The 24875-nt window shown below is 37.1% G+C and overlaps 1 protein-coding gene across 13 annotated transcripts in view; it reads right to left on the bottom strand.

The window, feature by feature from the left end:
* Positions 1 to 1822: 1822 nt before the first annotated feature.
* Positions 1823 to 24875, bottom strand: part of SREK1 (splicing regulatory glutamic acid and lysine rich protein 1) — a 37267-nt gene continuing 14214 nt past the window's right edge. For 11 of the 13 annotated variants that reach the window (XM_080638480.1, XM_080638482.1, XM_080638490.1 and 8 more), the window contains 9 exons: positions 24321 to 24485; positions 23161 to 23339; positions 22514 to 22644; positions 20945 to 21059; positions 16562 to 16681; positions 13781 to 14236; positions 9177 to 9272; positions 8602 to 8737; positions 1823 to 7539 (listed from right to left, as the gene is read on the bottom strand). In XM_080638480.1, coding sequence (XP_080494606.1) covers positions 7387 to 7539; positions 8602 to 8737; positions 9177 to 9272; positions 13781 to 14236; positions 16562 to 16681; positions 20945 to 21059; positions 22514 to 22644; positions 23161 to 23339; positions 24321 to 24485 — 1551 coding nt within the window. In that variant the 3' untranslated portion in view covers positions 1823 to 7386. Of the gene's footprint in view, positions 7540 to 8601; positions 8738 to 9176; positions 9273 to 13780; positions 14237 to 16561; positions 16682 to 20944; positions 21060 to 22513; positions 22645 to 23160; positions 23340 to 24320; positions 24486 to 24875 lie in introns of those variants that run through there. The other 2 variants (XM_080638485.1, XM_080638484.1) reach the window with 2 other exon arrangements.

Here is a 24875-nt window from a genome sequence, read left to right as displayed (position 1 = left end):
CATGAACACCCAGCTGACATCTTCTGCAGAGGCCCTCCCCTCTTCTTTGCATCTCAATAAACTCTTTAATAACCTATCTACCACAAATCTCCTTTGGCCAGAGGAAAATTTAACTGGGCACACCAAAACAAACCAAAAAGCACTGCATGCTTGTTTCTTGTTAATATCTACTATCTCATAACATTTTTCTGTTCATTCCATTTAATGGTTCATCCAGAAATACTGATCATTTTGCCTGAGGCTGATCTGTAACATCGGTTAGTATGATTTACAGTACAGTTCAGACAAGTCTAGTCCTTACCTAGTCTTGATGAGACCCTACAGGGTAACTGGGATGCGTGAGCTGAATACTTGTGAGGAAAATGCTATGCTCATAGAAAGGTAAGTATTTAACAGTTCAGAAGACTTATTAAAGAAGTCTAAAGATGAGTAGTCCTACAAAATTGAACAAAGCAGAGGACCAATTGTGAAAAATATTTCCTCATCACAGTAAGATAAATCTGACAGAAACAGATGTACATTCTTTTAGTGTTCACATTTCATGTGGAACAATGCATCTGCTTTGAACTTCTAAATCCAGTAATCTGAAGCAATCCTTTAAAATATTACTTCAGTAAAATTTAAAGTTTTTCTTTAGGTTCTACCTTTAAAATGAAAGGTAAAATTAGTAGAGAGAAAACCAGGAGATGCAGTCTTCCCCACGTCTGATACTGAAGCAGCGCATTTAAGAAACGTCTAGCACCAATGCTTATGTCTGCCTGTTTTCTTAAAACAAGAGGCAAACCAAGCCATTTACACAAGAAAGTTTGATTTTAAGACTGACACTTCTTTAGTCGATTTTCCATCCCCTCCTCTAAAGAGCTTTTTTTTAATTACTTAACGAGATTAGGTAGCATATATTATAAACAGGTCATATACGATTTTGAACCATTGCTAAGACATCTCAATGTATTTCTCAGATGTGTTTTTTCTTCCTTTCACATTCAGAGGAGCAGCATCGTAAAATGCAGTTATCTAGACTGAAGATGTGTTGACTAAATCACCTGATCACTAGGAGTTAAGCCAGCCACAAGTCTCATGACAGATATAACTGCTGTCAAAAATTACAAGATCAGATCCCTACCAAACAAGTTATGTTGAGAAGCAGATCTCAAACTTTTGCTCCTTAACCACTGCCTGTTACTGAGACTCTTACACATTGTACAAAGCAATAGGGAAGCTTAAGTGAATTTTAATATGAAAAATATCCATGGCAATAAACTGACATGTACTGTCAGAAGCTCTGCATGAACTCCTGATCCTACTTTAAAAAGAAGGAGAAAAAAAAAAAAAGGAAAATTGAGAAATACTTTATGCAGCCACACTTATTAACTTCCTGTTTGAAAGACAACCTTCCCTGGTGGAATTAGGGTAGTTTTCTCTGGAGAAGAAAATCCCCTGCTAGGCCAAGGGATTTAACTAAACAGTGATGATACATTTAGTTAGTTAACCCCTCACCCCCTTTCATGTAATATGCTCGTCAATATCAGTCCCAACAGACTTAGTTACAAAGCACTTGACTGAGATAGATGTAGCCTAATAAATAAAAAAAAATTTAAAAAGAGAAAGTAGAATTGCTGCACAGCCATTTGCTGTATCTCATCCAAATTAAGTGATTTTATGACACCATTAAAGCTTTGGGGTATTATTTACAAAAACAGCAACAACATAACAGCATTTAAAACTTCTTTACTTGTACCATTTCATAGTTGCTTCACTAATGCAAAAATAAACTAAATTTGTTCCATTTTGGTAATGTTTATTAAACTTGAAAGACCTACTTTATTACCAGAAATACCAAACTTAGAGAAGGGAAACAGTATTTTTGCTGCTGTACTGCTTAGGTTCTTGAGCTATACCTGAGCACAGACTGTAATAGGTGCTGCGTGCAACAAATCATAGCTCCTTCATCAGTGGGAAAAATACCAGAAGGGATATACTGACAGACTACATGAATTGCGCAGGTCAAGTTACTCTCTTGATGTTTCCAGGGCAGATCACTCATTCTGTTGATTACTATGAAGATTGTGTATTTATGAGGTAGCAATTTCTAAGTGGCCCTTAATTTACTCATCGGTGCAGCAGTAGTTCTATACCTTTGCACTAAGAAAGGTTTTACTGAGTAGAACAACAGCTCACAAGAAAGCTACTTTACTGGCAGCCTCATTAACATTAGGAAGGACTAGGAAATGAAGCTACAATCATTCTTTCACTACTGCTGATAAGTCTTTCATTTCAAAAAAGACATGCAACATTTTCAATTGAAGATTAATTTCATTAACAAGTTTACCATGGAACATACTTCATACACCAAAAATCTCAAGTCTTGTGTCTTTGGCATTAGATTAACATAAAAAAATATAACAAATTTAAGCTGAAACATACCAGAAAATATATAAACAGCTAAAACTTTAGTTTTGCTGTCCATGTTCTCCTGTATTAAGCTCAACAATGATAAAACTATGACGACAATTTAAATAGAAAGGATTTTTTTTCCTCCTGAATAGTAAGAGTTCACAGTTTCAGGGAACACTGTGGAAGCTGAAGTTTGTAGATAGCTTCTCAACTGCAGTATTTACTTAAACAATACAGAATCGAAGTATTGGAGGAGTGTCTCAAACTAGGTGGAAAGCAGCTGCCTCCTGAGATTGTCAGACAACTATATTAAGCTGGTTTATATTGAAAAGAATATTGAAGAAATCCCCAGACAAATGTGCTCAGATCCTGCAATAGGACTTGTCTGTAAATGAAATATTCCTGAAGTAAAAATAAACACTGCATGTAAAGACATCTTTTAAAGTTTAAAATTAAACACCATTGAAAGTGTATCTTACATTAAAAAAAACCACCACCAAACACCTTTTCATACAGTGCCTTAGTTTTCAATATTATTTTAATTACAGTTTTCAACATATAAAAATAAACCTAAGGTACAGGCTCAAAACTTTTTTTCTGTTTACATACATTAGCAAACAAAATTAAGTTTCAGATTCTCTTCAGGTAATAATGGTATCTACAAATTTCACCTGCCACACTCCAGCCTCTGGTGAGAAAACCACATCTTTCTGAACTAAGTGCCTACATTACTTTAGCCATTAACAGGTCTCAGCATTTGTGTCATTAAGTTCAATTCTCACTTTTAAAATCATGATAACACCAAAGGCAATTATCAATTACTATAAAACTAGAAGTACACCAAGTGGCAGGCAGTACCCATAATATGCCCCGGTTTGCAAGTCATTGTTCAGAATTCACAATTAGCTAGTTTACTGCTATAATGCAATTTTCACACTAACATTTACAAAATTCAAGATTATTTTTGTCTAGTTTTTTTTTCCCCAAGTGAATGGCTACCAAAATTAAAATACATGAACTCTAACCTTGTTTGATTACAAACTAACAAGAGGACAGTGATGCAGAGATGACTCAGCCCTAGAAAATACGAACCAATCACCATGGCATTACTGCTTGCAACAGCCATACACGAATGAAAAAAGTACAGAATAATAAGGACAGGTATGAAGTATAAAATTTTACCACACAAAGCAGCCTTTGCTTCTTACCTCCTCCTCAGATTAAAAGAAAATCACAGAAATCCCTAGATCGAGTAACTATTACAAAAATAGCAGTACATGCTGAAAGCAACACAGAGAAGCTACCATGTAACAAACATCTGCAGTTTCAAAGTTATTTCAGGTATTGCCTTATATGTAACTGGCCCAGGGAACACTAGCAAGCAATGCAAGCTATGTTAAAGGCTACAGAATTTACCTTCTTTACAGCAGAGGAAACACAAGTGACCACAGCTCATTTCAGAATCCAAGCTGTGCACAGGTTGCTGCCATTAGCCAGATAATTCAAAGCTAGCTCAGATGCACCTATCTGAAACTGCCATTAAAAGAGAGCATGTTACTAATGAGTAGGTAAAACCCACATCTCGCTGATATCTCAGGTATTCTTCATGTTTCTAGATTCTAAGTGAAGTGCCTTCTTTTTCCCTTAGTTCTAACAATATTCTTTTCATATCATACTAATGTTTGCAATCAAAATTTCATCCCTCTCACTTGCGTAAACTTATTGACTTTGATGAGTTTATCTTAGTCACAGCCACCTCTACTTTGAGCTTGGAATCCTGTTTCAGTCACCAGCAGTTGCCTTCTATCATCTTCCCTCAAAATCCTATGAAAAAGCCTATCCGTTACCCAGAAACACTGCTGTGAAATAACTGTAGCCACTAATAGAAACTTACACATACATGCTTTACATGGTCTTAGCAAAATGGCTAATCACTTTTCTAAGCAATTATCTGTCATATTTTCAAATAAAGACTGATTCAAATGAAATAACATTTAAAGCAATAAAACTATAATGAACTACACTGTTCTCAAAACATCACTCCATGTATAATCTTATTTATGAAGTGCAAAACCAAGCAATCTACCACAGCAGCTCAGCATGCAAACCAGTTAACAATGAAGGCAATTCCAGTGGAGTATGAACACATTTAATGGATGATGCACACAATCCTGCTGGAGCAAGCGGAGACTTCATTACTGTGCTACACTACCAGTTTGAAAACTATCAATCCTCTGCAGAAACAGGCATTTTACAGAACAGTAGTTTTCTACTAGTGGCTTTTTAGGAAGACGGGAACTGCAAAACACCTAATACAAACAGACAGAACTTTACCCTACAGATCTGCACAATATTTACAAAGCAAACCCAGAAAATACAGCATTTTTAAGAAAATATGACTTGAGGTGGGGAGGAAATGTCTGTGTTTGGTGGTCAGTTGTTTTGGGGTTTTGCCTTTAAAAACAAAACATATAAAAGGCTTTTTTGTAAGGGAATTATTAATTCACAAACAATGTAACAGTATGGTGCACATGGACTTATACGTGGGATCAGTTAGTTAATAGGACTGCCATCCTTAACTATTAATTTCCAAAGGAACATTGCTTCGCTAACTGTACATAATCCTTTATATATTCTGCAATTGATTTGTAATGACTATGCAATTTCAGGATAACAAAACTCAAGAAATCAAGCTAGTATCAGCTGAAACATGATACACTGCAAGAATTATAACTCCTCCCAAAGAAGAAACCCAGTTTTTCAAAGATACTATAATACATTTGTATTTTCACTGGTATAGACATTTCAAATTAAAGAAGCTGCATGAATGAGATCCAGATCAACTAAAAATATTCCTTTAATAAGTATGTACTAGCAGAAACTTCCCTCTAAAATACTTGATTTTATTAGTGAAATGGTACCAAAGATAACAAGTATACAAACAATCTCTTTGCTCTATGCTACTTACACATCATAAATAAGACAGCTGTTGTTGCAAGACACAATCCTTCATAGACTTCTTGTAAGCATACAGATTTCTCACTCTTTTATCAGAATAAGCTGTTTACCAGCCAACAGCACAAAAATGACTGTCTATACTTTACATGGTAAAGCATTTTCTATAGTCTTAAATGTACACACTGGCAAGAACATTAAATCCTACTGAGAATGAAGAGTGATTAAGCAGCTTCACAATCAAACTGGGTTTCATTGCTTAGGAACTGGGCAAATTTTTCACTCCCTGTTAATATGGGGTGGGGGGTTTTCTTTTTTGGAAGAATTCACTACGCAAAGTTGAAAAAATCAAATTGAAACCAAGTAGCTAATACGCTATTGCGTTTTTTTTCAACTGTATCGTATTCAACAGTACCTCTTCCTAAGAGGTAAGGCAATTAAGTCATTTGATTGTATTAAGTTGCATTAAAAATAGTAAGTTTTAAAGGAATGACTCTTAAGAAACTTCATGTAACCAATTAAGTTAGCTCTGAGAAGACAAGCCATGTTTTACCTTGACAAAAATATTTGATTTGTCATTCTCTCTTGCTTTCTCCCCAGAGAATAAAAAAAAAAAAAATCTCTACCATTTAACTCTTGTGTAATTAGAATTTTCTCCCCAAATTATTTTGCCCTCTTCGTTACACGCAATTCTTTCTGTTTCACCCAGCAGATATAAGAGATGATGAGGGACAGGTCATTATCAATTAATTAAGGCCATCCAAATGTAGATTAAATGTCTATAAAGGGCTGTCTTTGATGCAGGTGATCAGAAACTGCTTTGTATTTAGCTACTACTTTTGTACAGTGGTGGTCCCCAAACTGCACCTTTGCTTTTATCTATAAATCTCTTCTTAAAAAAAAAAAAAAAAAAAAAAAAAAAAGGATCTTTAGTATTTTAACAAGTGAATACAGCAATCATTCTGACAAATCACTTGCATTCTTGTCTACAGTAAACTGGTGGCAAAACAGCAATAGAGATCATGTAAGATTTAGCTGAAAATGAGTAATAGCACATATAAGTTTCTAGAAAATACCAAATTTTAAGAAGGCACTAAAGCGTCTGCTTGTGCTCCCACTTTTTTTTTAAACAAATAAGAAAATTTTGTTTTCATAATGGCACCTGTACTATTTGCAGCTTACACACTGCAGTACGGCTGAAAACAAAAGCTGTAATTCAGATAATATGATACAGAAGTGCTCACTTCTGGAAGGACAAAGAAAACAACAAAATTAAACAACCCCAAAATAACTCAGTAATCTGACCTATTATCTATAACATAACAGTGCCCCTTTTACAAACAGAAAAGTAACATGCATTGTTCAAATACCTTAAAAGAAATATTAATTTTAGGGATATTAGTAAGAAACTCTTTCAAATAATAAACCCCAAGAATCTCAAGCAGTAAGCAACTGAAAAACATGCTGGTCAGTGGGTATTTAACAAAAAACCTGTAAAACTGTGTTTATGCTCAAAACCCCTTTCTGTTAGGGTCATTTACAACAGAAAAAAGTGTGTATATTTATGCATCATTTCCAAGCACATCAAACAGTACACAATGAAGTTTTTGTGGATTTTTTTAACCCACAAGGTAAAACAACACAAAATCATCAACAAGCAGAATTTTAAACAAACTTCAATGCATATGTTCAGCTTCTTTTGGGTAGTACAGGTTTACATCTTTCAGTTTCTACTTATTTGTAACAGCTTATGGCAAAACTTAACATAAATCATTTCACAAATAAGTACAGCCATCATGAGAATACATCGATTTTCATAGATGAATAGTTTTGATGGCATCTGCCTTTTCATGGTATAACTACTGGTCCGTGCTCTCTTGCTTTACAGCAAGAAGACAACAAAGCTATCACAAGAATTGAAAGAGCTACTAGTACTATCAACACGATCAGGTTGATTGCTTTATTTTCTTCCTCATTCTGGGAAATAAAAAGCTTTGGATTTCATTCCTTAGTTGAATCGGACGCCCACTCTTTGCTTTAAACCTCTTCCATTTTAATTGAGAGGTTTTCTTCATTTGGTTGACAGTTCCCATTCTGTTGTAGTTTGACTTCATCTGTCCTTTCTGTATCTCTGCTGTCTACTTCCTTGTCAGTTTCTGAATTCTGATCCTCTTTAGTGTGATCTTTGTCCTACCAAAAACAGAATTATTTTACAAAAAAAATCATATTCTTAGCATTACAGGGTATGACTTTTATGGCTTCCAGCCACCTTTTGTTATTTTTGGCTTAATTTTTACACGTCTATCTTGTCTTGGCAATTTTTATGGTAGAGGTGTCAGCTTCTCTTCCTTTTCAACTGGATGAAGTTAGGCACTCATAACAACTAGTCATCCAAGAAATCAATGCCATAATCTGTCTTTACGATCAATACTAAGAACAAAGTAGCATCACAGAATCTATTAGAAACAGCTCCAGAAATGAAGATTTCTCCATACTTCCTAAATAAAATACGATTAAGCTTTTTTCTTTCATAGTTTTTGGCAGATACCTGATGCATTTTAACAAAGTTCATGGATAATTACTTAAGCATGTGGGCAGAGTCACCCAAATCAGCTGTTTATAACAGTAGAATAATTCTGAGTACAACAAACTACTCTTAAAGGCATGCCGCTTTTCAAATACTAAGACGGAAAAAATCTGAAGATATTTCTATCCTTAATCACACCACCTTCTATTCTGCAGGAAAAATCCCATACCACTCTTCCCCAGATCTTCAAGTTTACTCCTGTGGAGTCCAACATGCACACCAGGGCAAAGGAACCAGGGAGAGGCTGAACTGAACAGTGGAAGTTTATTGAAAAGTAATCTTTCCAGCTTGACAGCCAAGCTGTCCCTGAACACTTCTCCTTAGTTACACAGTCTGCTTCCTGCCTGCTCATACAGATAGGCAGTCAGCCAGGTCCTAACATATGGAGCAAGAAAGAGAAACAAACAAAAAGTGTTTCCATAACCTACTCATACAAGCTGCTATGTCCAGTGAAGTTCAAAAATGGAGACATATGAAACTGGCCCACTAACACACCAACTGTAGGTTTTCACTGGCAAAAGCCAAACAGAAATGGTAATAATTTGGTAAGGAAAACAGGAGAAAAAAGAGAGGAGGAAAAGAAAGAAAAAGAAAAAAAGAAATTTTAATATTGGCTCCACTAGCACCTCTTCATTCTGCTTATTACTTGGTCATACATAGCTTACCTTCAAAGTACTAGCGCGTTTGTCAGATTTCTCCTTTCCCTCTTTTTCTTTACTACTTTTTTTCTTGGAGGTGGAGCGTTCTCTTTCTCTTCTTTCGTTATTTGTATCTCTCTCTCTCTTTTTGTCTTTCTTGCTTCTGTTTAAGAAAATTTTTACTCATATTAGAATTTGATCAAACAGCAAAAACCTTCAAACCATTTAACTGCAAACTAAATTTTCATCTCTGGATTTTCACAAAAAACCTCAAAATATTAACAAAAACCCCCTTTCGCAAAGACAAGGGCATTTTTTGACTGATATGAGCTGAAGAATACATGTGTTCAGTATGCAGGGTACTTGCAAATAAAAACCAAATCCATCTGTATCCCGTGAAGGGCTTTTAAAGATTTCAAGCAGATCTGCATTGTTCACAGATCTGGAACTCTCCAGGTGAAAGCATACCAAAGCTCAAATTCATCATACTGTCCAACTGAAAGAGTCTGAGATGGTCAGTGCAAAAGCAGTTAACCAGTGAAAATACTAAAAATTCTTGATTCTTTACTGCTCATTAATCTTTACGTTTACATCAAACCGACCTTCTTGGAGAAGGAGTTCGTGAAGACTTTCTTTTTGTTGTTTTGGATGATTTAGGAGACTTGGAGGGACTTCTGCTCTTCCTTTTACGCCTTCCTCTACAGGACCAAGAAATTCAAGATCATCAAAGAATAAAAATAAGAATAAAAATAAACTCAGGAACCAGATAAAAACAGAAAGCCCTTAAAATAATCTGAGACAAAAAATTAAGTAAATATCCCTGAATTTAACATTTTATTATTAGCAACAATATGTGAACTGTAGAAAGAAAAAAATAAATTTATGTTTCAGATGGTGGGAAAGGGAAGGCTAGATGTGGGAAAAAAAGGTTGTACCTTTCAGATTTTAGTTTTCTCTTTATTCTCACATGACAACAACAGAAACACACTTAATTCACTAATCCTGTATTCTTCAGTCAGGAAAATAATCAAACTGAATGAAGAGCCATCTTAAGACAAAAGGCCAGACTTTAGTAATGCAAACCTCAGCATGTAACATTACAACCTCAGGATCACTGTAATTTCAGTTCAACCTGACTGAAATTTAATTCCTAAATACAGGAGCTAGTATTCCTATTGGTTTAGAAGTAAACTGTGCAAAATGAAGCTCAAGATGTTGTCAAAATCAAAATAAGAAGTCATTATTTATTGTTATTCTAGCAGTCCTTGCTCAGCAAACATAATGTTACCATTCTGCAAGACACTGAAGAGCTCATAGTATTTTACTCAATAGCTGTTTTACAGACGTATGATATATGGAGCTTGCCAGTTATTATAGAGTCCAATCTTGAATAGAACATAACATTAAATAACTTGTTGCAAACATACCAAGATATATGTTAAAATAAAGCAAAACCTGATCCAGTAAAGCTTCATTCAACATAAACATAGAACCTGTCTCTGTCAAAGTAATGTGTTTTTTTTCCTATCACTTCTTCCTCAAGCAGGAAAAGTGGATGCGTAGAGCCATCAAAGAAAAACAGGGAAGTTAAAAATTAACTTCAAGATATGCTATTCATACACATACCAGCTTTCACAATTCACACCACTAGGTGTGAGCATTTACATCTTCAACATTTAGAAAGGCCAGGAAATCACCAGTTATTAAATAAATTACAAAAGGATTTATTAAGATATGCCTCGTATCGCTATCTGGATTGATACATTGACAATATCATCTACCGTGACCTCCTCAAGCTGCACAGGACAAAAATTCATAACTATTTTGTTCAGCAAGCTCTTTCAGTTTGACTTGATCTTTGGTAAACAAAAATACAAAGTGGCCTCAGAATCATTGCGAAAATAACAAAATCACTAATCAGGTTCCCACTAATTAACACACATTTTTAACAGATCACATTTAGCACCACCTTTTTTAATACAAGGATACTGAAAACTGATGCATTACACTGACAGTGCTCCCACTTGGGCTACAATGAGTACATCCCCACTAAATAAAGTGGGGATTAATAAAATAAAGCATACGTATCTGTAACGAAGTGCCTTAGCATTTGTGTTCATGATAGAAATCATTTATTCATGAAATCTAATTTTCAGTTTCTGCTTTTCATGTTTCAAGTTGAAGAGCTTTGTCTTACAGTATTCGTTCCCATCTGTCACATTTGTCTACAAAGATGCGTGTGCACCTGTTTAACAATGTTAAGAAATACTACCACAGCAAAACTTAAGAAAAAACAAGTTTGAATACTTTAACAGGGATTCGGTGCCTCTTAGTCATAAACAGAACTAACATTCCATAACTATCTTCTCTGCTACCTTGTAAATATTTGTTGGAAAAGGAGTCAGTTCCTCCTCTTCCTCTGGTCTGTGCCACTTCTTCAGCTAGGAGTCACAAATAGCCATCTAGTTTCTAGTACCTGCATGCTATCTGTCAATAAAGCAAGGTCAGCTGCCACCTAGTTCTCAGAAGGTCCTGGATGTCCAACTCCACCTCTTCTCCAAAAAGATGCCTATTTGTCCAGTATTTTACACTCATCCAGTAAAGGATTAGCAATCCCATCTCAGTCCTGCACTGGTAAATTGAGGCAGCTGAAATGCTATTTCAACTACTATTTCAACTAGGCAATGTCAATCACCAAAGTAAACAGATATCCCCAAATGCAGGCTAACTGGGACTTTGTAATCCAACCTACTCACAATTACTTCTCAGAGAATAACAGAATTACTGAGGTTGGAAGAGCCCTCTGGAGACCAGCTAGCCAAACCTCTCCGCCACCAACCTAAAAAGAGAGTCAACTAGAGCAGGTTACTCAGGGCCACATCCAGTCAGATTTTTACTATCTCCAAAGAGACTCTACAATCTCTCACCATAACTGGGTCCAGTTTGCCTACAAAAAAAAAAAAAAAAAAAACCCAAAAAACCAAAACCAAAACACCACAATTCAAGCACTGGAAGAAAGTCTTTATTTCCCGTATGTCAGTATGTGTCTACTGCCTCTTAGCCTGTCACTGGCCCTCACTGGCTGTCTTCTTCACACTCTCCCAGCAGGTACTCATATGCACTGATAAAATGTTCTCTCAGCATTCCCTACTCCGGACCAGACAATCCCAGCTTTCACAGTCTCTCCTTCTATGACATATGTTCCAAGCCCTTTAACAGCTTCGTGGCCTTCCACTGGACTCACTCTAGTACATCTGTGTCTCTCGAACCAGAGAGCCCAGAACCAGATGCAAGATTCAGATGTGGCCTCATCAGTGCTGAGGGGAAGAATTACCTTCCTTGCCCTGATCACAGCACTCTCATGCAGAGCAGCATACTGCTGACCTAGTCAGGATCCCCAGGACCTTTTCCACCAGCCAGCCTTCCAGTCAGTCCCTTTCTGTACTGGTGTGACAGTCTGCCTGCTCAGGTGCAGGATTTGGACTTTTCTTTGCTCAAACTGAGACGCTTCAGCCCATTTTTCCTGTCAATGTTTCTCTGAATGGCAGCACATTCCTCTGGTGTACCAATCTCTCCCCCAGTTCTGTATTGCCTGCAAACTTGCTGAGGGTGCACTCTGTCCACTGATGAAGATGTTCAAGAGTATCGGTTCCAGTATTGATACTCTAAGGATAATGCTATGTCCAAAGGAAGAATAACAAATCCATGTAAAAAAAAAGTGTTTCTCTCATCCTCTGTATTCAAAAGAACATTTTCCTTGTTTAGTAACATCTCTCTTAAAAAAAAAAAAAAAAAATCATACCAAAGTAGAGTTTAGCACTGTGATTCCACTACAAGAGATGCACTAATTTTCACTAGAATCCTTTGCTCTTTTAAATAGCAAGATTCTTAAATGAAGCATTATTGTTGCAAACTAGAGTATGAATTTTTGGCAACATCCAGCTACATACACTTGCTGTTTGATATTAAGAACTATGTCTTCCACCAGGTTTCTTATATAAGCTACATATTGTCAAAATCTTAAATCTTTTTTCTACACTTACCTAACTGAAAACTTCTGAGATCTATAGACAGAAAATGTTATGTTTTCAAAGCCGCCAGAAATACCTCTACTCATTGTAGGTCTTCAACCCATGAAATAATGTTAAAAATGCATTAAAACAGGAAGCTCCAAATGCTCAAAGGCAGCAAAGTATTTTGCCCATCAATTTCAAAAACAACATGGACTGCTTTGTATGAGCCATGCACTCCTGAATTTAGAGGACTGTTGGAATTTTGCTTTTGTCCATTAAGATGATTATAGTATGTAGAACTTTTCCTAATTCATCCAGCATTTCATTCTCTCAAGTTAACAAATAGAATTCATCTAAATTTGATGTGTGATATTATTGAACTCCCAATACCTGAGGTATTCAGAAAGTACTTTTTCCACCAAAGCTTCTGAACTTAAGTTAGCCACAACACTTCTAGATTATGCATGAGCTGGTCCACTTACAGAGCTTATCATCAATCTCACAGCCTCCTTTTGTTGTACTGAATTTATCCAGACTTCCACCCAGTTCAGCCTGCCTCAGAGCCAAAAACAACAGCTACATTAACTTTAATGTTTTCATGCTTGCTATCAGCATCATTAAGGAATGTAACTTTTCACTTGCACCTGGACATCTACCAGCAAAACAACATATGCTTATCTTCCAACTGAGATACCAATCTTTCAAATGGCCAGTCAGCCAAGCGATATACTCGCTTCCTGCTGGTTCAGCCATCCAACTGAAGAGTGACAAATACCCAACTGTTCACAAGATGTACACATCAACACTGTACAGTATGTAAGAAACCAAGGAACTACATAATAGTGACTCAGATTTTCATCAGGAGAAAGACTATGTGTGATTTTGCTTTATCAGAACTTTTGGATGGCTTCAATGTAGAGAAATGGCACAAGAATCATTCTACTTACTGTCCTCAAGGACTATACTAAATGGTTGTGTGAAAGGCAAGCACCAGCAGCCCAACAAGAAACTATGCTCTATCAGGCACCATACAGAGCTCTTTGCCATAGATTTTACTTTACAGGAAAATCTACAAAACAAGTAATACCAATTAAATCAGTAAAAGACATGGTGATACTAATATATGAAAACTAGGATGGTGCCTTATTGAACTGACAAGTCAAGAAAGGCATGAAAAAAAATTCTAAACAAACCTGCTCGAGCTACGAGATCTTCTCGAGGAACTATAGCTTCTTGGGGGTGTTCTGGATCTCTTCTCTTTCTTCTTTTTATCATCTTTCTCTTTTTCTCTCTCTTTCTCCTTATCCCCGTCTTTTTCTTTCTCTCTGTCCCTCTCTTTCTCCTTATCTCCCTCCTTGTCCTTAATCTTCTCTCTGTCCTTCTCTCCTTCTTTCTCAGTATCTTCCTTTTCCTTGTCCTGGTCTACCTCTTCCCTGTCTTTTTCCTTCTCCTTATCTTTCTCCTTATCCTTGTCCCTATCCTTATCCTTGTCTTTGACTCGCTCCCGATCTTTGTTTCTCTCTTTATCTCTCTCTCTGTTTCTCTCTTTATCGCGTTCTCTATCTTTGTCTCGGTCTTTCTCCTTGTCTCTGTCTCTCTCTTTGACTTTTTCTTTTTCCTTGACCTTTTCTTTGTCTCTTTTCTTGTCCCTGTGAAAAGCCAAACACAAATACATTAATTCATCCTTAAACTTCCAATTAAAATTACAACTCTTTAGTGTACATTAACTGCGCAAGATAAAGTATGTGTCTCTGTTGCAAATAATTCAGTTTTTTACATTTCCAGCCCTGTTCAGTATGAGGGAAATGTTATATAGCTAAAAAAAATTTGGAAACCAAATTGGAGAAGGGGAAGCCAAAATCAAATTGAACTGTAATCTTCAGAGTAATGTTACTACACCTGGAGAAGAACATGTCTCTTCACCTCACAGTTATGTTATACATACATAAACTTTATACATTTTGTCAGGAGACAAGCTCTAAAGTCTGTAAATCCACTACTAAAAGTCTGTCCACATAAAATGGACTGCAGATTAACAAGCCCCACATGATTAGTAACAGCTGATTGACGTAAGTCTTTATTCTACCGTGTTCTCTCACACAGATATCCTGGAACTGCTTGGAAATCCAACACCAATTAATACACAAAAATAAACTAACAGGAATAAAATTTCACCAAACGAATTCCCTCAAAAGGTAAACGTAAGATCAAAACTCAAGACAATTCAGTCATCTGTAACGTCACTAGGAATTCAAAATTGTTGAAAAATTGTTAATACAGTAATATACTAAATCCAGAAGCAAGAACAACAGAAAAAGTCAGCCTCTTTGGGACAGGCAGTACGATACACGTTCATAAAAAGTAGAGTGAGGAAAACTACAACTGATGTTCTAGTCATCAAGGCAAACAAAAACTGATTAGCTCACAGCTTTGCCTGGAAGACTGTATTTCTGTACAGCATTATTTGGAAGTGCAATACTCCATCTTTTTTTTTTTTTAGCACAGAGATTCATGACTCCTAGACCTGCCCCTCAGACAGATGAAAATGAACAATTTTTCAGAGATAGAAAGAGGAAAAAGCACAAGAAGAGAAGTTGATTAGCAGGCCTTTGAATGTCCAAGAGAACTGGACTGACAGAAGTTGCTGTGTCTACTAGTAGTGGTACCTATTCTAGGATTTTTAAAGTTTGTTAAAGAGACTCCTCCACACACAAAAGGTCCTAAGCAGAGCCCCTACCTTTCTTCAACAAAAGGAGTGCTTGGCTGTATCTTCTTCTCAGCTGCTAAGAAAATAGTAGGCTGTTGTATGCTCTGTGACCTGACAATTTTGCTTCCCACAAAGTTTTGGAAAATACTTCTTTAGAAGTATCAGAAAAAGAATGTAAGATTTTAAAGATGAAACAGCACACAACTGCTGCAGTAGCAGAGTCTCACAATGAGCCAAGAAGTGCCTTTCACTTAATATATCACAGAGATTTTATTGAACATCCTCCTTCCAGTAAGCAGGTATCTCAAAAAGCTCCAAAGAGCATCAGCGAATCAAAGGATACACCAATAAGGCCCAGCTAGTTAGGTAACTCATCCCTGTTTCCACTAATATCCAAAGACGTGCAGTTCTCTTTTCCACAAAACTTCTTCCCTCAAAAAATCAGAGGCAACTGCACAACCTAAGCATGAAGCTCCCTTTAAATCAACCAGGGGAATTACAGAGATGAAACAGAAAGAAAAGTACCAAGACTTCTATTCATGAAGCTACTTTCCTAGGGACATTTGTTTTGTGAATATTCACCACTTCGTCCCTCAGAAAATTACGTTATTTTGTTGGAATTTCTCAGTTCAATAATTAGCCTACCAGACTTAAAAATTAATAGACTAGGTAAAATACAGATATATTAGATCCTGAAATGCAAATATGCTGTAACAGACACATGCTTTTGTGTGCACAGCACCATATGGCAAATATGAGATAGCCAAAGGCAACAATAAAGGCTTGCACACAAAAAATTTATACATGTTCTCAGAATGTGGTATCAAGTTCATCCTGAATCCAATCTTCTCAACAGATAAAGACTGAACAATCATCCTCCACTTTTTTGTGGGCTGCACATGCTACTGAAAATTCTCAATCTATTGGTTAAAGTCTGGCAATTAAAGGCAGCTGTTTTCAGTCAGTTTGTACATTACTGTAATTGTAGACTAGATTATCAAAGATTAGGTACCTTAGTATGATAGTTCAACCTCCATAGGCATCATATGAGCTACTACGAAGAAAATAAACTTTATCCCAGCCAAAACCAGTACACTCTGCATTAAAATTTACTATTATTTTGTCCCACATATAAAGCCTAGGGAGAGGCTAAAGCATTTAGAGATTCTACCCTTTACCATCACCTGAAAGGTCTGCTAGATTTTTTTCAAGTACTCTGTACTGTGTACTAAGAGCAACAGTATCATTTCGTAGGAATCGAACTCACCGAGAACGAGAGCGACTTCTTGATTTCCGCCTTTCCCTAGATCTAGAACGTTTTTTCACAGGACTTCTGGATCTGCGTCTGTCCTTGTGTCTTGAGACTGATCTGTTGCCAGATCTACTTCTACATTAACATGCCAGAAGAAAAATAGTTTAATATTGAAACTTCATAAAAATTAAGTCAATCAACAAAGGAAAAACCCCATAAATCTTGCCTCACTACATAAAATTATAGAAGAGTTACACCTCAGTAATATACTGTGTACCAACATTTTTGCTGATACTTCCCGATTCACCAGTTGCAAAAGCCCTCCTTTGAAACAAATGCACCATTTAAGTTAATACCCATGTTTCTTAATACCTCTATGAACATTCTGGAAAATATTAATTTGTATCATATTAGAGTATCTGTCCTTAGTAAATTACAGTGAATAAAATCTACTGTAGACAATTTCTAGCAGCTTGAAAAAATAATTAGTTAGATTTTGTTTCTTTTCCAGGCCTAGTAACTTACTGCAGTCTTGGTCACTCAAGAAAGATGACTTTAACTGGTCTCTTTTTGCCTTTGTCTCCAGACTTTCAATTTAAATTAACTTAAAAAGAACCCCAAACTAACCAAACAGAAAAAAAACCCTGAACCTCAAGAACAAATACTATCTGTGATTCAGGCATTTAGTCATGTTATCTTTTCAGTTGAAAAGATATGTTAGCATGGATTTCCATTATAAGAATTCTGAAGGAATGAGCATTTACTAAATGATAAATATGTAAGGCAAATAACGTGCATATACTGACAAAAAATTCAATTAAAAGTCTTCTGATATATGTAGTCACAGATTTGATGAAGAAATTATCTGATATATAGTCACAGATTTGATGAAGAAATTAAAGACTTTTAGAATCATAGAATCGTTAGGTTTGGAAAAGACCTTAAGATCATCTAGTTCCAACCCCTCTGCCATGGGCAGGGACACCTCACACTAAACCATGCCACCCAAGGCCTCATCCAACCTGGCCTTGAACACTGCGAAGGATGAAGCATTCACAACCTCCCTGGGAAACCCATTCCAGTGCCTCATCACCCTCACAGTAAAGAAATTCTTCCTTATATCCAATCTAAACTTCCCCTGTTTAAGTTTGAACCCGTTACCCCTTGTCCTGTCACTACAGTCCCTGATGAACAGTCCATCCCCCAGTATCCTTGTAGGCCCCCTTCAGATACTGGAAGGCTTTTGAAGTACTGCTTTTTTTTCTCCAAAATATTCCCTATTTTTGGAAGATCATACTCCCTAGGAAAGCAAAATAAAAAGCTGAATTTAAACATGAAGTTTCAAAACCCCACATCATTAGACACTTTGCCTGACAAGTTATGGTGCTATGAAGTTTAACTTACCAAAGACAGAAACACCAATACATCCTGAAGAATACAAAGGTACAAAAAAATACCAGTTCAACCTGTCTTCTGGAGCTCAAAACACAGAGACATATAACCCAAGAGGAAAAGCAACCATTTTTTTTACCTATGGTTTTGCTTCCCTTATCAGCACAAACTAACAACACAGCAAATTAATTATGATTGAGCCAAAATAAGACCGTGAATCAATTTTGTATCATAGGGATTAAAAGTGTTTTATAAAACAGTAAATCTGTGGTGAGGATAGTTTACTCTTAGTGATTAAGTAGCCTCAATGTATCAGACTGTCCTTTTTTTCAGCATATTTTCAAAACACACTGTAACAGTGGTAAATCATTTTAAAAAAACCCCAAACCAAGTCTTAATGATAATCTAGGAATTTTATTTCCTCTCATATTCCAAAGCCTGTTTTGGAACTGAACAAATTTAGCAAAGCAAACAAAACTGAAGAACGAAAAGCTATCTGTAAAGCCTTTTTCTTATGCTTTAAAAAGCCACAGTTTTACGTTACAGTACAGTAAATAAAAACACTGCATTCACTAAATCAATATTTAGAAGTTCAGGACATCTGGAACTTTCTACTAGAAAAATTAGCTAGCCTATCTGCTCAGGGTGTAGCTGGTGCAGTGCTGTGTTTTTGATTTTCAGCCTGGGAACAACGCTGATAAAACCCATGGTTTTAGTTGTTGCTAAGTAATGTTGACTCTGACCAAAGACTTTCTGAGCCTCATGATCTGCCAGGGAGGAGGAAAAGCTGGGAGTAAGCAAAGACAGGACATCTGACCCAAACTAGCCAAAGAGGTATTCCATACCACAGCACATCATGGCCAGTATATAAACTGCGGTAGGGGGGAATTACCTGGAAGGGCTAGATTGCTGCTCCGGTTGGGCTGGGTATTGGCTGGCAAGTGGTGAGTGGCTGTATTCTCTTCCCTTGTAATTTTCCTTATTATTATTATTGGTGGTAGCAGTAGCAGTTTTGTGTTATACCTTAGTTACTGGACTGTTCCTATCTCAACCCGTGGGAGTTACATTCTTTCAATTTTCCTCCCACTCCCAGAGAATTGAGAGGGGGGAGTGAGGGAGAGGCTGTGTGGTTCTGAGTTACTGGCTGGGCTTAAATGACGACAGAGTATTAACAGTAAACTAAATGTACAATATGCAAAATAAGTTTACTATTTCCTTTTAAAATACAGGTCACTAGATGGTATTATGATACCTGTCACAAAATGTACCATGAAACCATAGAAATTGTTATGCTACATGTCAGAGAAAATGCCTTCTAGTATGTTTTAACTTAAAGTAATCCTGAAAACATTTAGAATTTGGAGAGAAAGAGTACATGTTCAGAGACAAAATTCCTGGTTACTCTGACCTGCTCAGTGTAAGTTAGTAATTTCTGCAAGGGTACTTGTCTCAAAACTCAGTAACAAATCTCAGTAACCACCACCACCTCAAAAACCTTCAGTATAGAATCACAGAATCATAGAATAGTCAGGGTTAGAAAGGACCTTAAGATCATCTAGTTCCAACCCCCCTGCCACGGCCAGGGACACCTCACACTAGACCATGTCACTCAAGGCTCTGTCCAACACCACGAGGGATGGAACATTCACAACTGTTTTGGGCAACTCATTCCAGTGCCTCACCACCCTCTCAGTAAACAACTTTCTCCTTATATCCAATCTAAACTTCCCCTGGTTAAGTTTTAACCCATTACCCCTTGTCCTGTCACTACAGTCCCTAATGAAGAGTCCATCCCCAGCATCCCTATAGGCCTCTCTTCAGACACTGGAAGGCTGCTATGAGGTCTCCACGCAGCCTTCTCTTCTCCAGGCTGAACAGCCCCAACTTTCTCAGCCTATTGTCATATGGGAGGTGCTCCAGTCCCCTGATCATCCTCGTGGCCCTCCTCTGGACTTGCTCCAACAATTCCATGTCCGTTTCATGTTGAGGACACCAGAACTGCACACAATACTCCAAGTGAGGTCTCACAAGAGCAGAGTAGAGGCACAGGATCACCTCCTTCGACCTGCTGGTCACGCTCCTTTTGATGCAGGCCAGGATACGGTTGGCTTTCTGGGCTGCGAGTGCACACTGCCAGCTCATGTTAAGTTTCTCATCGACCAACACCCCCAAGTCCTTCTCTGCAGGGCTGCTCTGAATCTCTTCTCTGCCCAACCTGTAGCTGTGGCCTGGGATTGCTCTGACCCAGGGGTAGGACCTTGCTCTTGGCATGGTTAAACTACATAAGGTTGACATCAGCACACCTCACAAGCATGTCAAGGTCCCTCTGGATGGCATTCCTTCCCTCCAGCGTCATCAACCAAACCACACAGTTTGGTGTCATCGGCAAACTTGCTGAGGGTGCACTGAATCCCACTGTCTGTGTCACCAACAAAGATGTTGAACAAGACCAGTCCCAACAACAATCCCTGAGTGACACCACTCGTTACTGGTCTCCAGCCGGACACTGAGCCATTGACCACAGCTCTTTGCCTCCAGCCAGTCAGCCAGCTCTTTACCCACTGAGTGGTCCACCCATCAAATTGATGTCTCTCCAATTTAGAGACAAGGATGTCATGTGGGACAGTGTCGAACGCTTTGCACAAGTCCAGGTAGATGACATCAACTGCTCTGCCCCTGTCTCATCAGTTTTGTAGCCCCATCATAGAAGGCCACCAGATTGGTCAGGCAGGATTTCCCCTTAGTGAAGCCATGCTGGCTGTCACCAACTATCTTGTTGTTTTTCCTATGCCTATTTTATATTTATATTAGCATGCCTTCCAGGAGAATCTGCTCCAAGATTTTGCCAGGCACAGAGGTGAGACTGACTGGTCTGTAATTCCCTGGGTCATCCATTTTCCCCTCTTGAAAATGGAGGTTATATTTCCCTTTTTCCAGTCGTCGGGAACTTCACCTGACTGTCTTGATTTTTCAAATCTCTTAGCACAAAACAAAACCCACACCTACCTGTGTTTTGAGTGTGATCTTTTCCTCCTAGATCGGGATTTTGAGCTAGATCTGGATTCTGAACGAGAATGGGAACGAGATCGACCGCCTTTTCTTTCACTGCTCTTTCCAGACTCTGAGAGGAAAAAACCACTTTGCAGTGTAAGCTCAGAACATTTAAAGATCCCAGTTAACAATCTGGCACAAGTGGAATGTACCACATATAGTGCAAGGGGCCTACTCTTTGCATATCTTCCTTCTTTGCAAATATCCTTCAGAAACATCCAAGAAAGTCATTGCATATACTCGTTGAGTGCAGCCATCCTGCAGCAGTACACATAAACCAGATAATTATAAACAGCTAGTTCTATAGGAATGGGATTTATGTTGCTGCCACAATGCACAAGATCACAACACGTTTTTAAAAATAACCTGAGAAGAATTTAGAGGACACAATTTTGAAAACAAGCATAAAATGTAAATAGTAATTAGCACTTCCTGTACTTTTTTTTTGATCTTTCAACCACTGTACAATAAATATTGAAGTTTTATTCCTCAAACACTCTTTTAAAGAGATGGAGAGAACAGGGTGAAATGTTTGATCCAAAAGCCAGGAAGTCAATAGAAACCTTAACTGTGACCTCCCCAGATTTTGGCTCAGACTCTAAGATTATTATTCGTCTGCTTAACACTGATGAAACATTAGAGTCACTTTTCTTCCAACCCAAAAAACACACCATAATACTTAACCATACTGCCCTCCCCCACTCCCCCAAAAAAAAATCCCTCAAGACTTCAGAGTATCTAACTTACATTAAGACAATGCCTGGGTTTGTTGGCAAGAAGAATGGCAAAATATCGCTAATGAAAAAGGAGTATTTCAACTGCAAGTTTAACAATTGAGAATTCTTTTATGCTGTGGTTTTGCAGTCAGTTTACATCAGCATAAATCAGCAACGAAATGTCTAACCTCTCAACCCACCACTGCCTTCCTCCTGACCTGGCATCTCAGTATTAACAGAGACTAAGAAACCAATCTGGATGAAAAATGTCCTTTATAATACGTTAAGTTCTATCCCAGGTTCCTACTCTGATGTCATTTGCTATGAGAATCCACAGAGCCTTGAGCCAGCATGAAAGAGCATAGCACGGGGACAAAATTAACTTGCTGCAGACAAGGAAAGCATAATGTCACTGCTTTCAGAACCCTGCTAGCTCCCTCTGACCATGAAACTATGTTCTTAAAGGGTGTCAGAGGAGCACAAAACAAAATGTAAAATATTTTCCTTTACAAGTTTGTAAGCACTTTGAACTTAAAAAGAAACAACATTAGTTATTAATTTAGAATTAACTTTGCATTTTTTAAAACATTCAGTGAGCATGTATCTGAAAATAAGACACAATGAAATAGTCAGCTTCATTCCACTGCTTTGTTGTACCTACACAATTTTGATAATTTTCTTTCTTTTTGCCAACACTTAATTGTTCACTTTCAAGTACCTTTTTTCCCATGCTTGAAAATGCTCTTAAAAGCGCTTGCCAAGGTACACACAAAACATGTCTGCCAGGTAAGGAGCATAATATACCTACCTGGCTCAATAGCAGCAGATATGAAAGACTGGGCTTCTCTAACTCTCTTCATCACTTCTTCCAGTTCCTTGGCAGCAGCTTGTGGTGTCATTTCAGGAGGCTTCACTATTGCATTATTGGAGTGATTTATTCTAAATTAGGAAAAGTAAAACCTTTAAATCTCAAACACTTGAAAATGAAAAAACAACTGAGAAAACACCTCAACTTCCAAGTACAATTAAAAACTTCAAAGTTCATCAAAACTACAGATGGGTCCTCAAGCTTGTCTAAAAATCAGAAATGTCTTTCATTGCTTTCAAATCTTACAATGTTTAAATAAATGCAGAACAATATTTCTGTGTTAAAGTATTTTCTACTAGAAGTCTAGGAATCTATTTCTCTATTTCAGATCAAATATCTATGTTAAGGCCTATTAATTACATACACATCATATAGAAATCTTAATTGGTACTAAAGACTTATGCCATTCATATTCTTCTGAGAGAAACTTTGAAATTGGAGTTTATAAAAATGTTCCATTTTGCTAATAGATCCTTGTATTGAAAAAAATATTCATCACAGCAGTTTCCTGTACATCAAAGTCATAAATGTAGAAGCATAGAAAGAAATCTAGCATTCAACAGTTATACAGGTAATTAATTTCTTACTTCAGTGGCCTGTCTCCAAACATAACTCCATTAAAGGCAAGAGCTCGAGGTACGGAATTTTGGTCTGCAAATTCCACAAAAGCAAATCTTGTTGGTTGTGTCTCATCACCTGCCATTCGCACAAATTTGACTTCTCCAACTTGCTTAAAGAATTCAAGCAGCTGATCTGCTGTTGTAGTCTAGAAAGAGTCAAAGAGCTCAGCTGAAGTGAAATATACAATGAAAACGACTTATCCAATATATCAGGCCATCTAAGAGCTACAGATTTTGGAAAGATATCTGACTATCGCTATGCAGGTGACATGAATTTGGTATTTTTCTTCCATTAATCTAAAGAATACACTACAATTTAAAATAGTGCAACCACACACTCTGAAGTCCTACATCGATGTTTAAAAAGCATTTGCATAGGGTTGTGCGCTTTTCAGGCAAATGATCTGAAATAACTGATAAGGAACTTCCTTACACACTTGTGTGGTTGTGAATTTTGATCAATTAAAAAAAAAAAGTCCAAACAATATCGCAAGACTTAGCTTTTATCTGCTTTCCTACTAGCTTCCAGCTCGTTTTATTTTATTGCAATCAATAGTACTTTCACACTCTAGTAGCTAATTTAGCAGTCAAAAAAACCTCCAGATAAAATACATACATTACCATCAGTCAAAAGCCAATTGTTTTTCAATCAGCTGCTAAAAAAAAAAAAAAAAAGAGAACCAACCACGACGTTTCTGACAGACCTAACTTTCCTGTTACAGAAACTCAACGGTATTTTCGCTAATTTATCAACTTCCACTAGGACACACCATTCCACCTTACTATAGTTGAGCCATTGCACAGTGTTGATCTCACAACTTCAGAGGCACTGCTCAGCTAACAACCCAGCTGTACATTTGATCAACACACAAAATTGCAAGTGTGCTTTTGCAATTCAGCTACAGAGTGATTTCTTTCATGTCCTGCCAGAATGCTCCACAGTTTGGTCTCATCTGATTGGCACAGGAGCATTCAAAATTCAAAATACCACTAGAAACCAAAGAAGTTATTATTTTTTAATTCCTACTGTTATCAATAAAAACTCTTTTTTAACATGTAAGATTAGAATTCATAAATTGCAATTCTACACTTTCCATTAGTATTTCCATTACACAAAAACCAGCTACCTGTGAATTCAAGTTTCCAACATAGACTGTTCTCCTGATTTCATCAATTTTGGATGGATCCACATTCCCCATAATTGGTGGTTGAGGTATTTCTCCCAGAGCCGTAATGTTAGGGTCCAGTGCTGCTGCTGGTATAGCCCCCAAAGTGCCAAGTGAAACACCAAGCTGGAAAACACAAAAATAGAATATGCTTTGCAACCAAGCACTGGTGGAAGACACTTCACTTATTAACACTTGCTTGTAACGCTTGTCTTGTGCATTTCTGTAAAAATAAATCTAATGAATACAAGCAATACTTTAAGGCCCCAGCTGAGCACTTTTTTTACAGAATAAAAATCAATGCATAAATAACTTCCTATAGTTAAAATTTTCTATGCACTATTAGTTAACATCTTATTGAAGAGGTCTGGCCAGCAATGCACTGTATCAATCAGAAAACAAATTGACTTGAATTTCTAACAATCGATCAATTTGATTGAGACACCTCCAGACACTGCTCATATCTTTTTTTTTTCTACTTTTTTTTTTCTCCCACACCAAGTATAAAAGTAGATG

The sequence above is a fragment of the Psittacula echo genome (genome assembly GCF_963264785.1).
Source record: "Psittacula echo genome assembly, chromosome: Z".
Lineage (NCBI taxonomy): Eukaryota > Metazoa > Chordata > Aves > Psittaciformes > Psittacidae > Psittacula > Psittacula echo.
This window is presented reverse-complemented; position numbering and strand designations above follow the sequence as displayed.